Source organism: Abramis brama (assembly GCF_963993115.1).
Source record: "Abramis brama genome assembly, chromosome: 1".
Taxonomy (NCBI): Eukaryota; Metazoa; Chordata; class Actinopteri; order Cypriniformes; family Leuciscidae; genus Abramis; species Abramis brama.
Window position 1 is genome coordinate 4808707 of NC_139963.1, and position 15393 is coordinate 4824099.

The following is a 15393-nucleotide window of genomic DNA, read 5'->3' on the forward strand; positions in this document are numbered from 1 at the left end:
AGTACGCTTCACTTGTATACCATGTCCCATGTACAGTACTATTGTGAAATAACTGAATGATATTTACTTCCCTGTCCTTCCATTCCCATTGGACAAAGACCAGAACTGCTCCAGCAGAACTGAACAGAAGAGAAAGAAGGATCCCCATCGAGTCATGTGATCACTTCAATCTATTACATGCAAGAACTTGTGCCTGGAAAACAACAGAAATCCATCTCTACATTACGATTCGATGTTTTGTCTTGTCAAAAACGACCGATTGGTTCAGCATCGTTTTGCTGTTGGATGATAAAGTACATCTAAATAATGGTCTTGAGAATTGAAATGAAATTCAAACAGAGTTTTGTGTAAACTCGCTGTATCTAACCACTTTAAAAATGTCCAGGCTAATAAGCTCTGTGTATTTTCAGGATCAATGTTTTGTGCTAATCATTCTGTTTTACTTTACTAGTGAATTGCAATGAGGTAATGCGTACATCTCCACAATTACATTATACACAGTGTAAACAGAACATGTTATTTAAACTAAAGGTCCAATATCTGAGCGATGGTGGGTGGAGTGAATAAGGTGAATAATATAGTTCCTGAGGATGGTAAAAACTCGCTTGGATTTGCACAATAGCAGCTTTTATTAACACTACATGTAAAAAGGCATTGCATTTGAATCATTTCCCCCTCAAAATGTGCCATTTAAAAATATATACTCAACATTAAAAAACATGTAACATTATAAAAGCTCCATCTGGAATATTTCAGCTCAAAACGGCAGCATTTCATCTCCCAATGCCGTATCTGCACTGTACATCTGCAGGAGAGACGTCTTCATAGCACTGTGAAACAAAATAAAGTCTTTCCTGGCATTTCCTAACAAAAAGCCCACAGTTTTTACATCTGGAGTCCACTAAAACCAAGAAAAATAGTTTTCCATTATAATAACCATTTAAGAAAAAGACTAAAAAAAAACGTATCCAGAATCCACGGGAATGAATTCATAGTTTACCATGTTTTGTTAAAAAATGCCAACATATAAAAGTGGATGACTGAAGTTATGAGCACAATACAGGATAATTACCTTAAGTTTGTCATGAAAGTATACATCCAGAACTTCTGAAAGCGTAATACCTGTAATGTCATACAGTTGGTTTTATGTTAGAGACATTGAAGGAATAGCTCATAACCAGTAGTATCATAGAAGTAGTTGCGAAAGTTTTCTGAAGCCATACGATAGCTTTATCCGAGTATGCACGGATTATATAGCCTTGTCGTCGATCACAAACATGATCCACGTTTCCATATAATCTAGACATGCTGTGATGTGATTGATCACATGATGTGTGAGAACCAATGATCTTTGGCTTTACTGTTGTCAAATCGGGTGTGACGTCTTTTCACTTTGAATGAGAATTAAGAAATGCAGTGAATAATGTCTTAACTTTGGGATTTATGATTATGTTTGGTCATTTTGGAGGCTGTATGGAAACTGTGAATGTTCATTTCTGGTTGAACTATTCCTTTAACATCTCTCAGCAGCAAAAGCATAAAGCAAAACTCACAAACATCAGACTCTCTTCAGAACCGAGACACAGTGTCATTTAAAAACAAGGCACAATCAATGGCCACTTCAACCGATTATCAATGATCAAAATATGTACAAAAATATATATATATATTCAATAACACGTTCTCTCTCAACATTGCACAGTAGAATTTCTTGCGTTCACTTCAAGTGTTCAACAACGAAACAATCCCTCCACTTAAAGAAGGAAGGAATGACTACAGGGTTTCTCCTCCTCCTCCGGCGAATGATCTCGGCTCATCTGAAATATGAGCACGTAAGGCACTGAAAGATGCGATGGCGATGCAAGACACAGCCCAGACACTGCAGGCCCAGACTGCGCACACACACACACACTCATCCCAGAAACGTGTGTGAACGGGTCATGTGACTCTACGGATCTCCAGCCTCCTGTGGGTCTGTCTGTATGAGCATCTCTGTGCTGAGCTCAGGCTGAGTGGGAGGAGTCTCTGTGGGTGGGGATTGAGTGGGAGGAGTCTCTGTGGGTGGGGTCTGAGTGGGAGGAGTCTCTGTGGGAGGGGTCTGAGTGGGAGGAATCTCTGTGGGCCTGCTCAGAGTGGGAGGAGTCTGAATGGGATGAGTCTCTGTGGGCGGGGTCTGAGTGGGAGGAGTCTCCGTGGGAGGAGTCTCTGTGGGCGGGGTCTGAGTGGGAGGAATCTCTGTGGGCCGTCTCAGAGTAGGCGGGGTCTGAGTGGGAGGAGTCTCTGTGGGCGGGGTCTGAGTGGGAGGAGTCTCTGTGGGAGGAGTCTGAGTGGGCAGAATCAGAGTCAGTTCAGAAGAGTGATAGTAAGGCAGGAACAGTCGCTCCGCTGCACAGGAACGCATGGCCAGATGTGTGTGTTGCAGGAGAAGAGGGAATCGGGAGGTGAAGTAGGAGACAAATTCATCAGGAATGGATCCCAGCGTTTCCTGGACTTCACTGGGTAACTCTCGGTAATGGTGTTTCTATAGGAGAAAAGAGATTAAAGAATTCAGACGACGCTGAAGAGAGGATGTTTTTGTGAAATGGTTTGCAAATGTTTTTTTTCTACAAAAGTTTAGTTGTGCATTCAAATCAATTAATAGAACAAAACGTGTTACAGTATTTACTAATCTTTGTTAATGTTATTTAATTAAAATCCAGCTGTTCATTGTTTGTTCATGTTAGTTCACAGTGCATTAACTAATGTTAATAAATACAACCTTTGATTTTAATAATGTATTAGTAAATGTTGAAATTAATATTAAATAAGATTAATAAATACTGTAGAAGTATTCTTAGTTCATGTTAACTAAGGTAGTTAACTAATGAACCTTATAGTAAAGTGTTACAGTAATTAATGTTACTGATGGTTTATTAGCAGCGATTTGAAAAAAAGCTTAAAAAATCTAAAAAGTTCAAACTTGTAAAATATGTGATAACCAACAAAACAATTAGATACAATGTATTGAAAAAAACACATAACTCTTTTATGCCACATTGCTTTCACATCATATAAATATAATTTAGAAGTTAGTTGTTGAAACTCAAAAAATAATTTCACGCCGCTGTAAAGTGTGTTGCTATAAACATGTAAACTCATGTACCTTATTCCTCATGGCACGTAGCAGATCTCTGACCGATCCGCCTTTGTATGAACGGAATCTGCGTAGATCTGTGGAAAGAACACTATAATTTAATGGTTTGCAGAGCAAAATGATCAAATTTAAGATTCAAACAGGAATTAAAACTAGACAATCATGGCAGAATTGCATGTGGTTAATCTATTTACAAACTCTTAGAATTAAAAAACTAATATTAAATCCAGTAATCCAGATGCATCAGTGCTCACCGGTCTGTAGAGGAACAGTGATATGATCCCTCCAATCAGCTTTGACCACGACCCGCCCCCCTCTCTCCAGCTGCCTCACGATTGGTCCATCTAACGGCTCCTTCTCGATCCTATCGCTCACATCCTGCGAAACAACACCAAATATGCCATTTACTGCCCATTCTAGGAGAATCTGCTGCTGAAAAGTATTTTATAAATTATGAAAAAAATAAATTATATTTATTAGCAAATAACTCTTAGTTTGAGTTAATCAAAAGCAGTTGATCAAAGCAGTATTTTTGAAAAATATGATTATTAATTTTTTAGTAGCTAGGTGGCGCCGGTGGGCGATACACTCTGGTTTAGAGAGACTACTCGGCACTTGTTAAAAAATTTATCAAAGTGGCTAGATGCATTATGCTATGCTCCTAAGCTCTGGAATCCTCTCCCGGCCGACATCAGGGAAGCAAGTACATTAGTGACTTTTAAATCTCTTCTTAAAACATTTTATTTTAGGATTGCTTTTACATGAACTTGATTTTATGTGTTTATTTGTTTTGTATTTCCATTGTGTTTATTCATTTGCTGTTATGCTTGTCTGTAAAGCGCTTTGAGAAAGCTACTTTTAAAGGCGCTATACAAAATAAATTTATTATTATTATTATTAAAAAACTGAGATTCTAAGCTTTAAGATGATACATATTTTGTGGTATTCCACGTTTGAAAACGAGCACGGACGGTTCCGGGAACATTGGAAAACACATTACATCCCGGAAAGATGAGAGACATGTTTTTTAGCCAAGTATGCATAACTTCATGAGGAATATCTCGTGATTAACTCAATGGATTATGTTGTGTTTGGGCTCTTTCCACAATTCATGCATGTTTAATGGAGATATGATCTGAAACGTCACATCAATGCATCTATATACTTCATTGGATGTGCGCCTGTGTTAAAAGTCCATGAGGAATATCTTTAGATCTGAGTGATGGATTATGGTGAGTTTGGGCTCTTTTTAATTGTAACAATCTGTAAATAATGATATGCCATTTTCCACAATTTATGCATACTTCATTGAGTTATGAGTGAAAACGAGACATCAGTGCTCCATCTATACACAAGGCTCTGTGTGCGCCTGTGAGGGTTTGTGTGTGACAATATCTTTTGTCACACACAAATATTTAGAGTAATATCTTTAGATCTGAGAGATGAATTATGCTGAGTTTGGTTCATTTAAATAATGTTGTGCCATTTTCTACAATCTGTGCATGCGTCATGAAGTAATGAGCGAAAACGCAACGCGAGAGCTTCATCAGTATATACTTGGCTACGTGCGTCTGTGGGATTTTTGTGTTAGAACTCCATGAGGAATATCTTTAGTTCTAAGTGATGGATTATGTTGAGTTTGGACTCGTTTCATCTGCTGTAAATAACGATGTGCCATTTCCCACAATCGGAGCATGTTTCATGAAGTTACGAGCGAAAATGTGTCATAAATTCAGCATCTGTATATGATTTACATATGGGTCTTGAGAAGCTTCATGTACAAAAACTCGCTCAAGTTTAGTAAAAAGCCCGAAACAGTTAGGCTTGTTGTATTAGACCCGTAGACCGTTGAAATGACATAAGACACACGACTATCTGACCTGTATGATGTATTTGACATATTGCAGTGCGTAGTACAAAAAAGTTTTTCATAAATTATGAAAAAAAAAAAGTCTTCTATTTATCAGCAAATAACTCGCTACTATTTAGGAGTTTATCAAATTGTCTACACTCATTGTAAAGTCCAGACGCTTTCAAATGACACCTATTTTTAGTTGATTATGAAAGTAATTTTGAAAAATATGATTATTAATGTTTGATTAAGAGTTGATCAAAGTGGTTAGATGCATTAAAAAGCTGAGATTTTAAGATTCATATTTTGTGTTGTTCGGACAACAACAGTGCCTGGTGGGTTCGAGAGTTTGCAGTGCCATCTTGGCAGGGCATTGATTGCAAAAGCTGTGTTTTCCTGGATAAACAAGTTTGTCTGACTATCAAACCTGGAAGAAGTGCAGCTGTTTCTCCAGACTCCAGAAGAAGGGGTGTTTCAGCACTCGCTCAGACGAGGGTCTCTTCTCTGGATCATGGCTCAACATCTGCTCGATCAGGTTTCGACTCACAATATCCTCTGCATCAAACAGCATGAACAATCACATGATCAGAAACCTGTCTGTGATATACATTCTGCCCCAAAATGAGCTGGTGTGTGTTGGTCAGGGTGTGATATGAGTGTGTGTGTGGTGGTGCCGTATGTGTTGGTCAGGGTGTGATATGAGTGTGTGTGTTGGGCTGGTGTGTGTTGGCCAGGGTGTGATATGAGTGTGTGTGTTGGGCTGGTGTGTGTTGGCCAGGGTGTGATATGAGTGTGTGTGTTTGGTCAGGGTGTGCTTTGATTGTGTGTGTTGGTCAGGGTGTGATGTGAGTGTGTGTGTTGCTCAGGGTGTTATATGAGTGTGTGTGTGGTAGTACTGTGTGTGTTGGGCTGGTGTGTGTTGTTCAGGGTGTGATACGAGTGTGTGTGTGGTGGTACCGTGTGTGTTGGGCTGGTGTGTGTTGTTCAGGGTATGATGTGAGTGTGTGTGTGGTGGTACCGTGTGTGTTGGGCTGGTGTGTGTTGTTCAGGGTGTGATACGAGTGTGTGTGTGGTGGTACCGTGTGTGTTGGGCTGGTGTGTGTTGTTCAGGGTGTGATATGAGTGTGTGCGTGTAGTACCGTGTGTGTTGGTCAGTGTGTGTTGAGTGTGTGTGGTACCGTGTGTGTTGGTCAGTGTGTGTTGAGTGTGTGTGGTACCGTGTGTGTTGGTCAGTGTGTGTTGAGTGTGTGTGGTACCGTGTGTGTTGGTCAGTGTGTGTTGAGTGTGTGTGGTACCGTGTGTGTTGGTCAGTGTGTGTTGAGTGTGTGTGGTACCGTGTGTGTTGGTCAGTGTGTGTTGAGTGTGTGTGGTACCGTGTGTGTTGGTCAGTGTGTGTTGAGTGTGTGTGGTACCGTGTGTGTTGGGCTGGTGTGTGTTGTTCAGGGTGTGATATGAGTGTGTGTGTGTGTAGTACCGTGTGTGTTGGGCTGGTGTGTGTTGTTCAGGGTGTGATATGAGTGTGTGTGTGTAGTGCCGTGTGTGTTGGTCAGTGTGTGTTGAGTGTGTGTGGTACCGTGTGTGTTGGGCTGTAAGAGCTCGAGGGAATAGGCTCCCAGCAGAATGTTAGCCTGTCGCTGCAAGGACTTCCCGAACGGGTGTTGTCCTCCAGAAAGCACATAGTAGAACACACATCCTGCAGAGAAGATGTCCACCGTGCACGTCTGACGAGAAGAGACAGGACAATACATATATAAACCAAAGCTTTATCAGCTTTTCCATGTACAGTCAAACCAAAAGTTATTCAGACACCAGATATCATTTTTGATATTCTTTCACTAGTGTGTGCAGGACACTATAGTTCATTTATGTAAGTGTGGAGAGCAAAATAAAGTAAACTGTGACATATTATACCCAAAAACTCTTCATACAGTGTCTACCAGTAACATTTATACAAATTTGGGACCAGAAATGATTCAGACACTTTGACCTGACCATGTTTTGCTGAAGTGTTTTTTCTTTCATTGCTAATGCTCTTTTTACACACAGACTGAACAAAATGAAGCATTGCTTGGTGATTGGTTGATCTAAACTGGTATTGTCTAATTGTGTAGTTAAATTTAACAGCTGACAGATATTCAACATAATTCATGTGTGAGACAGTCTAACAGAAGGACGGACAAAACCAGTGAAATATCCACTGATCTGATTCCCGGATGTTGAATTTTCTGTCGAATTTGAATTTGTAAAGCGAATTAAAATGGACTGAAAATTTCCCGTCAAATATAATAGGTTGTGTTTTTAAACAGACGTTGGAAGTGAAATCTGAAAGGTGAATATGGATTATTGATTTTTTTAATAAATGAAAATGTGTGTGAAATGTTTTGAATTGAAATATTCACAGCTTAAATATTCAACCATGTTGAATTTCAGCCCATAAAAAATGCAAGACCCCAAAAAACAATGCATTAAAAGGCAAGCATGGTAAATGAAATGCATTTAGTGCAATTCAACTAGCTTTTTTTTGTCTCAAATTATATTTAGTTTGGTATTTTTACTATTTGCAATGGGAACTACAAAGGGCACAGAATATGGATTGCTGAATATTTATTGAGAATTTGGTCAAATTAGAATATTGGTGACACTGTAGCATGAGACTAAATTAGTTACTTACATATCATAAATTCAATTTGAATGAATACTTTTATTGCACTTACTAATCTAAGTTCATGATTTTTCAATGTGTATATATTGTCAGTGTATTATGGGCGGAGCCGATTTGAGTTTGAGGAAGCGAATTTGTAAAGCGAAATAACATGGACCGAAAATTGCCTGTCGAATATAATAGGCTGCATTTTTAAAAAAGTGCAAAAATACCCTAAAAATACAATGTATTAAAAGGCAAGCAATAAATCTCAATAAAATCTCAATAAAAATGTGTTATTCATCCGCAAACACACGAGATAACACCACAGTCTTTAATTCATTACATTACTACAGAAACATGGGCTAAATGCAGTCGTTCAGAATGGAAATCAGACTCAAACACACACTCTGATACCAATGCACTTATAAATGAAGCATATAGCCTTAATACAAAATACCTAATTAAACTATCAACGTTTATAATGAGTATATACATAATTAACAATACTGTGATGAAACAGGATCACATTACTACTGATCAAGATTTTTTGGTCACCAGTTCGGCTTCATATGCAGTGCGATTAAAAAAAACCCTAGAGACATTTTTGTCTTTTTCATTGTTGTTTTTTCTTTTGTTGATAATTTTGCCTGTGTTAATGCCAACTGCATAGACTTTGGCACAGGTGTGTATTTTTTATTGGAATTTTACTATTTCACCCCCATTTCCTTTAATAAATCTATCTTACACTAGTAACGCAAAATCTTTTGGACAAAAATATCCCCACTGAAACCCATTAAAACTGCAATTTTTAATCCCAGGGCCATTAAACTATAAAATGATGTAAGAGGCTTTCATTCTGTTAGCAAGGCTTCAAAATTTTTATTTTTACATTTCTTTTACCAGATGGTGCCATTTTCTCAGATCTGGCCTATAAAGCAAATACTCACTTTATTTCTGTTTTCTGTTTATGCCAATTGGATAAATTAGGCAGCTATAATTGTGTGTGTGTGTTGGTACGGATGTCAAGAGTGTGGTTTGTATGTGTGTAATGAAAAAGTGTGTGTGTAATATTTGAGAGAGATAAACTCAACTGCAAATTACGTAACATAAATTACAACTAACTCAAGAAATTCAAGTGAATGGACAAAAAATTAAAAATGTAAATGAAACAAAATATTTAGGTCTAATACTTGATTCGAACCTTGGTTTTAAAAGTCACATAAAAAAAACTTGGTAATAAATTGAAATTTAATTTCATGAACTATAAACATATTAGAAATTCATTAACTACGGAAGCCTCAAATGTATACCTCAATACTATGATTGTCCCACATCTTCTGTATTGCATGTCTAGTTGGTCTCAGGCGTGTAAAACATTGTTAAAATTACTTGAATCATTATATAAAAGGGCCATAAAAAATTCATGATAAAAAGCCTCGTCAGGTTTTACACTGTAAAGTACAAAGTAAATATAGCATTTTGAGTTTTGAAAACCTCATTAAATATAATCAAATTTCTGCTCCATTTAAAATGATCCATAACATCGCTGCTCCCCCTTTGAGAAAATTTGTCACACTAAATTCGGAGAAAATTTCTAGAGCCACACGGTCGACAGTCAGAGGAGAGTGCAGCGTTCCAAGACGCAGAACCACATATGGTCAACAATCGTTCTCTTATGAAGCAGTGAGCCTTTTCAGAAATGATTTCATGCACAAACTATAGTACATTTACACGCCTGACCAAACAGTGGTTATTATCAAAGCAAACCTGAATGACTGTGAAATGAACGATGTAAACTGTGAGTGAGTGAGTGATAGATTCCTGAAGTGGAGAGTGTTTTTATGATGTGAGTGAAGTAATGATTTCATGTATTATTCTGTATATATTTTATGAACTTTTGTAAGTATAATATCAACCTGTCCAGGGACTGCGGGTGGAAATGAGCATTTTTTGCTATAACCTGGCACATGACATCTCTTCTTTTTTAGACTAATGTTTTTTGTGCATTGTCCCTGATCAAATAAAATAAATTCTAATTCAAATTCAAAATCTCAAATCCAGCCGCTGTGTCCCAGTGAGTTTTGCTGCATCTAATGGGGAAAATCTGGTTCTGCGCCAAAACTTACTCTCACTGAAAGCTCATTTCCTGAGATATCAACCTCAAACTTGAAACACGACTTGTTCAGATTTATGGCTTTGCTTTTCTTTGCTTTTCTTTTTTATGAAAACATGTTTAATCTGCCAAGGGTCTTCTTTAAAATGAGACCAAACTTAAGTCTGTGCTCCCGAGCTTCACATTTGTAAGACAGATGTTGGTTACACTTTATTTTAAGGTGTCATTGTTACGGTGTAATTATATATTTAAGTACTGAGTAATATTAATTAACTACATGTACTTACTATAGGGTTAGGGTTTGGTTGAGGGTGAGTTGCAAGTAATTATGCATAATTTACTGTTATTACTATGATAAATACATGTAACATATGTAACAAGGACACTGTAAAATAATAAAGTGTTACCCAGTTTTTTGACAGGGACATTTTTGTCCACAATGCACCTGTGTAACTTTTTTAAACTGATGCACGAGGGTTAACCCGTATCAAACGCGACACACGGTTGAGCTCTCACCGGGTTGTGCTTGGCGTCCTCACTGAGCACTTCGGGAGCGATCCAGCCCTCGGTTCCCGGGACGCCTGACTTCCTGCTGAAGCTGTGTCGGCCCACCGCCAGCTTCTTACACAGCCCGAAGTCTGAGATCATGGCCTTCGCGCGCCCGTGTGTGTTCGGCATCGACACCAGGATGTTGTGCGGCTTCAGATCTCGGTGGACTATCAACCCACGAGAGACACACGAGTGTTAACAACAGATTTATACTGATTACTCAGCCTAAAAAAGCAGACTAGTTAAAGGAGTAGTTCACTTCAGAATTAAAATGTCCTGATCATTTACTCTCCATCATCCAAGATGTTCATGTCTTTCTTTCTTCAGTCCAAAAGAAATGAAGGTTTTTGAGGAAAACGTTCGAGGATTTTTCTCCATATAGTGACTTCAATGGGGTCCAACGGGTTGAAGGTCCAAAGGTGAGTTTCAGTGCAGCTTCAAAGTCTCGACACGATCCCAGCCGAGGAATAAGAGACTTATCTAGACAAACCATCCGCCATTTTCTAAAATAAATAAACATTTATATACTTTTTAACCACAAATGCTCATCTTGCACGTCCACGGCTTCACGCATTACGTAATCAGGTTGAAAGGTCACGCGTGTTCCAGTTCAGAAATATAGGGCGAAAAACTCCATCTCATTTTCTCCTCCAACTTCAAAATCGTCCGACATCGTTGTTTTGCTTTTTATTTATTTATGTATTTGTTTTTGTAAATGGCGTTTGACTTTAGTCTTTGCACGTTCGCTTTGTAAACACTAGATCTGTTCTTACGCCTAGGTCACGCTTGACCTTTCAACCTGATTATGTAATGTGTGTCGCATTGCAGAACTAGTGCAGGACGAGCATTTGTGGTTAAAAAGTATATAAATGTTTATTTTATTTTATAAAATGTCCGCTGGTCTGTCTAGATAAGACTCTTATTCCTCGGCTGGGATCGTGTCGAGACTTTAAAGCTGCACTGAAACTCACATTTGGACCTTCAACCCGTTGGACCCCATTGAAGTCACTATATGGAGAAAAATCCTGGAATGTTTTCCTCAAAAACCTTAATATCTTTTCGACTGGAGAAAGAAAGACATGAACATCTTAGATGATGCAGAGTAAATTATCAGGAAATTATAATTCTGAAGTGAACGACTCCTTTAAACACGCGTCACTGATGTCACAGATGATGGTTACCTATATTCAGGGAATGTAGATGAGCCAGTCCAGACATGGTTTGCTCTAGCAGGGTCACTGGCTCCAATCCGTGCCGGTCAAAATCCTTCCGTTCCACATACTAAAATAGAACAAAACAAGTAAATAAGTAATAAGGCATTATTTAAATATAAACAACAATATATTGCATTGCATGACTTAAAAACAGAAACTAAACTGAGCATTTTAGGCAAGATTTAAGGCTCTGATGTACTCGTGACGATGCTCTTCTTCATTCTTTGCTTACGGGTAAAACAAAGTTCGAAATACGTGACCGTTAAGAAACATCCGGCGATAGATTGCTTTAAAGCAGCATCTTTACTGTATTAAACATATATAATATAATCCACTGTCAGAGTCTCTTTCAATTAGAATTACAACTTCAGTTTCTACTATAAAGCGGCTCTCCAGTGCATGCTTTTGCTTGTGGACGTCTGACCTCGACAGACTCAACAGAAGAACTGAACCAGAGAAGATTTACACCTCAAAGAAGGTGGGGCCTCAGAGCCACACCCACCTATTACATAAAAGAAGGCGGAGCCTCAGAGCCACACCCACCTAATACATAAAGAAGGCGGAGCCTCAGAGCCACACCCACCTATTGCATAAAAGAAGGCGGAGCCTCAGAGCCACACCCATCTAATACATAAAGAAGGTGGGGCCTCAGAGCTGCACCCACCTATTACATAAAAGAAGGCGGAGCCTCAGAGCTACACCCACCTATTACATAAAGAAGGCGGAGCCTCAGAGCCGCACCCACCTATTGCATAAAAGAAGGCAGAGCCTCATAGCCACACCCACATATTAAATCAAAGGTGTTTCCAAAAGATCTCGCTGTCGCAAACTGTTTCTCAACTCCCTAAACGAACTTCGCTTTGGCCTGATTTTGTTCAAAATGACGTCACACCAGTTCGTTCTTCGATTGCGTTTAAAGTGTATCAAGGCCTCAAGGCTGCTTGGGAAATTTAAAACAGCAAGGATAAACTTAAACGAAGAAGAAAACTCTAAGATCCTGCCTGCAGTAAAGGAACGACACACCTGTGGAAAAGATGGACTCGTTTGTGTCTTTCTGCTTCCATTGAATTACGACTTCCTACGAATTACGACGTGAACTTTCTCTAATCATGCTGGATAACGTGATCATCAGGCTCTTCCGTGTCAGTTTAAGGCGAGACACCCCCGGTGAATAAAAAATATTACAGTCAAAGGTTTTTACAGAGGGGATTTTGGATTTATCTATTTATCAGAAAATACTGTCAACAGCCAAAAATATATACATTTTCGCCATTTTTTTAGGAATAAAATGTTGAATTATATATGAACAAACCCCTCAGTAAAACCCTTCATAATATAAATAAGAATAAAACTGTGAAGTTTGGTAAATGTCAGTGCTGCTGAAGTGGAGATTTCTGGCTCAATGTAAGAGAAAATGGCCTTTGTAATTGAAATCTACAGACGCAAATAGATGAAGTGCTCTAAAAGATACAGTTTAAAGTGTATTTTGGATGTTTTCTGTCCACTAGTCTGAAAAATCACTTTATGAAAAGCCAAAAAGCCCAAAATCTCTTTATGTTTGTAGTGTCTCGCCTCAAGTGAATTATTAGGGCAACATTAATTAATCTTTTTTTTATATGTGTTAGACATTTAAAAAAAAGTGGTTAAAATCGATTTTCATTGTAATATTCAATGTGTTCTTTGACCGGTTGTGTATGTGAAGCGTCAGGCTGTGTGTGTGTGTGTATGTGTGAAGCGTCAGGTTGTGTGTGTGTGTGTGTGTGTGTGTGTCACCTCCTGCAGTGTGTAGCTGCACAGCTCTATGGCGATGTACTGGAACTGACGGGTCAGGTTGTGTGTGTGTGTGTGTGTCACCTCCTGCAGTGTGTAGCTGCACAGCTCTATGGCGATGAACTGGAACTGCCGGGTCAGGTTGTGTGTGTGTGTGTGTGTGTGTGTGTGTGTGTGTGTGTGTCACACCTCCTGCAGTGTGTAGCTGCACAGCTCTATGGCGATGTACTGGAACTGCCGGTCTCTCTCGGTGCAGAAGTAGCGGATCACGTTCGGGTGCTCGTCTGACTCCCGCAGGAGCTGAACCTCACGATCAGCAAAACTGAAGCATTCTGGGAGAATCCTCTTCACAGCCACGGGACGGTTATCAAACTGACCCCTGAAACCCAGTCAAGCCACCTTCATTTATACAGCGCTTTAACAATGCACTTCATTCATAAACACACACAGACTCAGAATCTGAAACAGTGAAAGCACATTCAAACACTACAAAGTTGCGTTGGGTATCGTTTTAATTTTATCGATTCCTAATTTCGATTCCAATAAAGTAAAAACAAAAAATATTTTTGTTAATATATATAAATATATTCACATTTAGTCTTATTGTAAAACGTAACTGTAGCTGAATATCATGAACACAAATCAACAGGCTGAAGAACACTAATATAAATGTCAAGCATTATTAAAGACAAGTAAACACTCAGTAATTAAAAGAGAACAAATTAGCAATCGCAAAGATATCGCAAAGATACGATTGAAATAAACAGTGTTTTAAGATTTTCAGGTATTCAGGTACAGAAACTGTAATCAAATGTAAAATAACACTGCACTTTATAAATATAATATACATTACAAACATAGTTACAAAAGTTATTTATAAGAACGAGTGATTTTTCTCTTTTTTTGTGTGTGTGTTTTGTTGTTTGATGAGTGTTATTATAGAGACGGCAGCAGGAATATTAGGCTACTGTCCCTTTAAGAGCTGCACGGATCCAATACACTGATACACACGCCTGAAAACAAGTCGTCTCGTGCTTGAATGCTTTACAATCATATTGAAATGCTCACAAAGGAATCGATAAGAGGAATTTAAATTGTAATTCTATAACAAGTGTCTGATTCCTGACCTCAAGTATTCGATTCTGGAATTGGAATTGATTTTCGATTCCCAACCCTGGAACTGGTTGTGTGTGTGTGTGTGTGTGTGTGTGACTTGCCTGTACACAATGGTTCCCTCAGCTCCGTGTCCGAGCACATCTCTGGGGCTGAACGTGATGTTCCCAATCCGGACCATGCTGGATTCTTCCTCTGAAATTAAAAGACGAGAACAGAGTCAAAAAACAGAAGTCAACCAATAGGCACTTATGGAGATGATGCACTACCAGTCAAAAGTTTAGGATCGGTGAGATTTTTAATGGTTTTAAAAGAAGTCTCTTCTGCTCACCAAGGCTGCATTTATTTTATAAAAAAACAAACAAAAAAAAAAACAAAAAAACAAAAACAACAGTAATATTTTAAAATATTATTACAATTTAAAATAAAGGTTTTCTATCTGAATATATATTAAACTGTAATTTATTCCTGTGATCAAAGTTGAATTTCAGCATCATTACTCCAGTCTTCAGTGTCACATGATCCTTCAGAAATCATTCTAATATGATGATTTGATGATCAAGAAACATTAATTATCATCATCAATGTTGAAAACAGTTGTGTACAATTTTTTTCCATGATTCTTCGATGAATAGAAAGAACAGCATTTATCTGAAATAGAATCTTTTGTAACATTTTAAATGTCTTTAATGTAACTTTTGATTAATTTAATTAATCCTTGATGAATCAAATATTGATTTCTTTCATTTCTTTCCCCCCAAAAATGTGACACTGAAGACTGGAGTAATGATGCTGAAAATTCAGCTATGAATTTGCATTACATTTTACTATATATTCACATAGAAACCCATTATTTTAAATTGTAATAATATTTAACAATATTACTGTTTTATTTGTATTTTTAATCAGATAAATGCAGGCTTGGTGAACAGAACAGTTCTCTCAAAAACATTAAAAATCCCAAAACTCGACTGGTAGTGTGTATATATTAGAAGGACAGTCCTG

At 38.2% G+C, this 15393-nt stretch overlaps 1 protein-coding gene across 1 annotated transcript in view; it reads right to left on the bottom strand.

Annotated features, from left to right (window-relative positions):
• Positions 1-610: 610 nt before the first annotated feature.
• Positions 611-15393, bottom strand: part of ern1 (endoplasmic reticulum to nucleus signaling 1) — a 34380-nt gene continuing 19597 nt past the window's right edge. Inside the window, exons 14-22 of the mRNA XM_084108883.1 lie at positions 14493-14583; positions 13465-13654; positions 11473-11572; positions 10259-10458; positions 6559-6706; positions 5413-5540; positions 3388-3511; positions 3143-3210; positions 611-2521 (exon numbers count right to left, since the gene is read on the bottom strand). Coding sequence (XP_083965009.1) covers positions 1949-2521; positions 3143-3210; positions 3388-3511; positions 5413-5540; positions 6559-6706; positions 10259-10458; positions 11473-11572; positions 13465-13654; positions 14493-14583 — 1622 coding nt within the window. The 3' untranslated portion in view covers positions 611-1948. The remainder of the gene's footprint in view (positions 2522-3142; positions 3211-3387; positions 3512-5412; positions 5541-6558; positions 6707-10258; positions 10459-11472; positions 11573-13464; positions 13655-14492; positions 14584-15393) is intronic.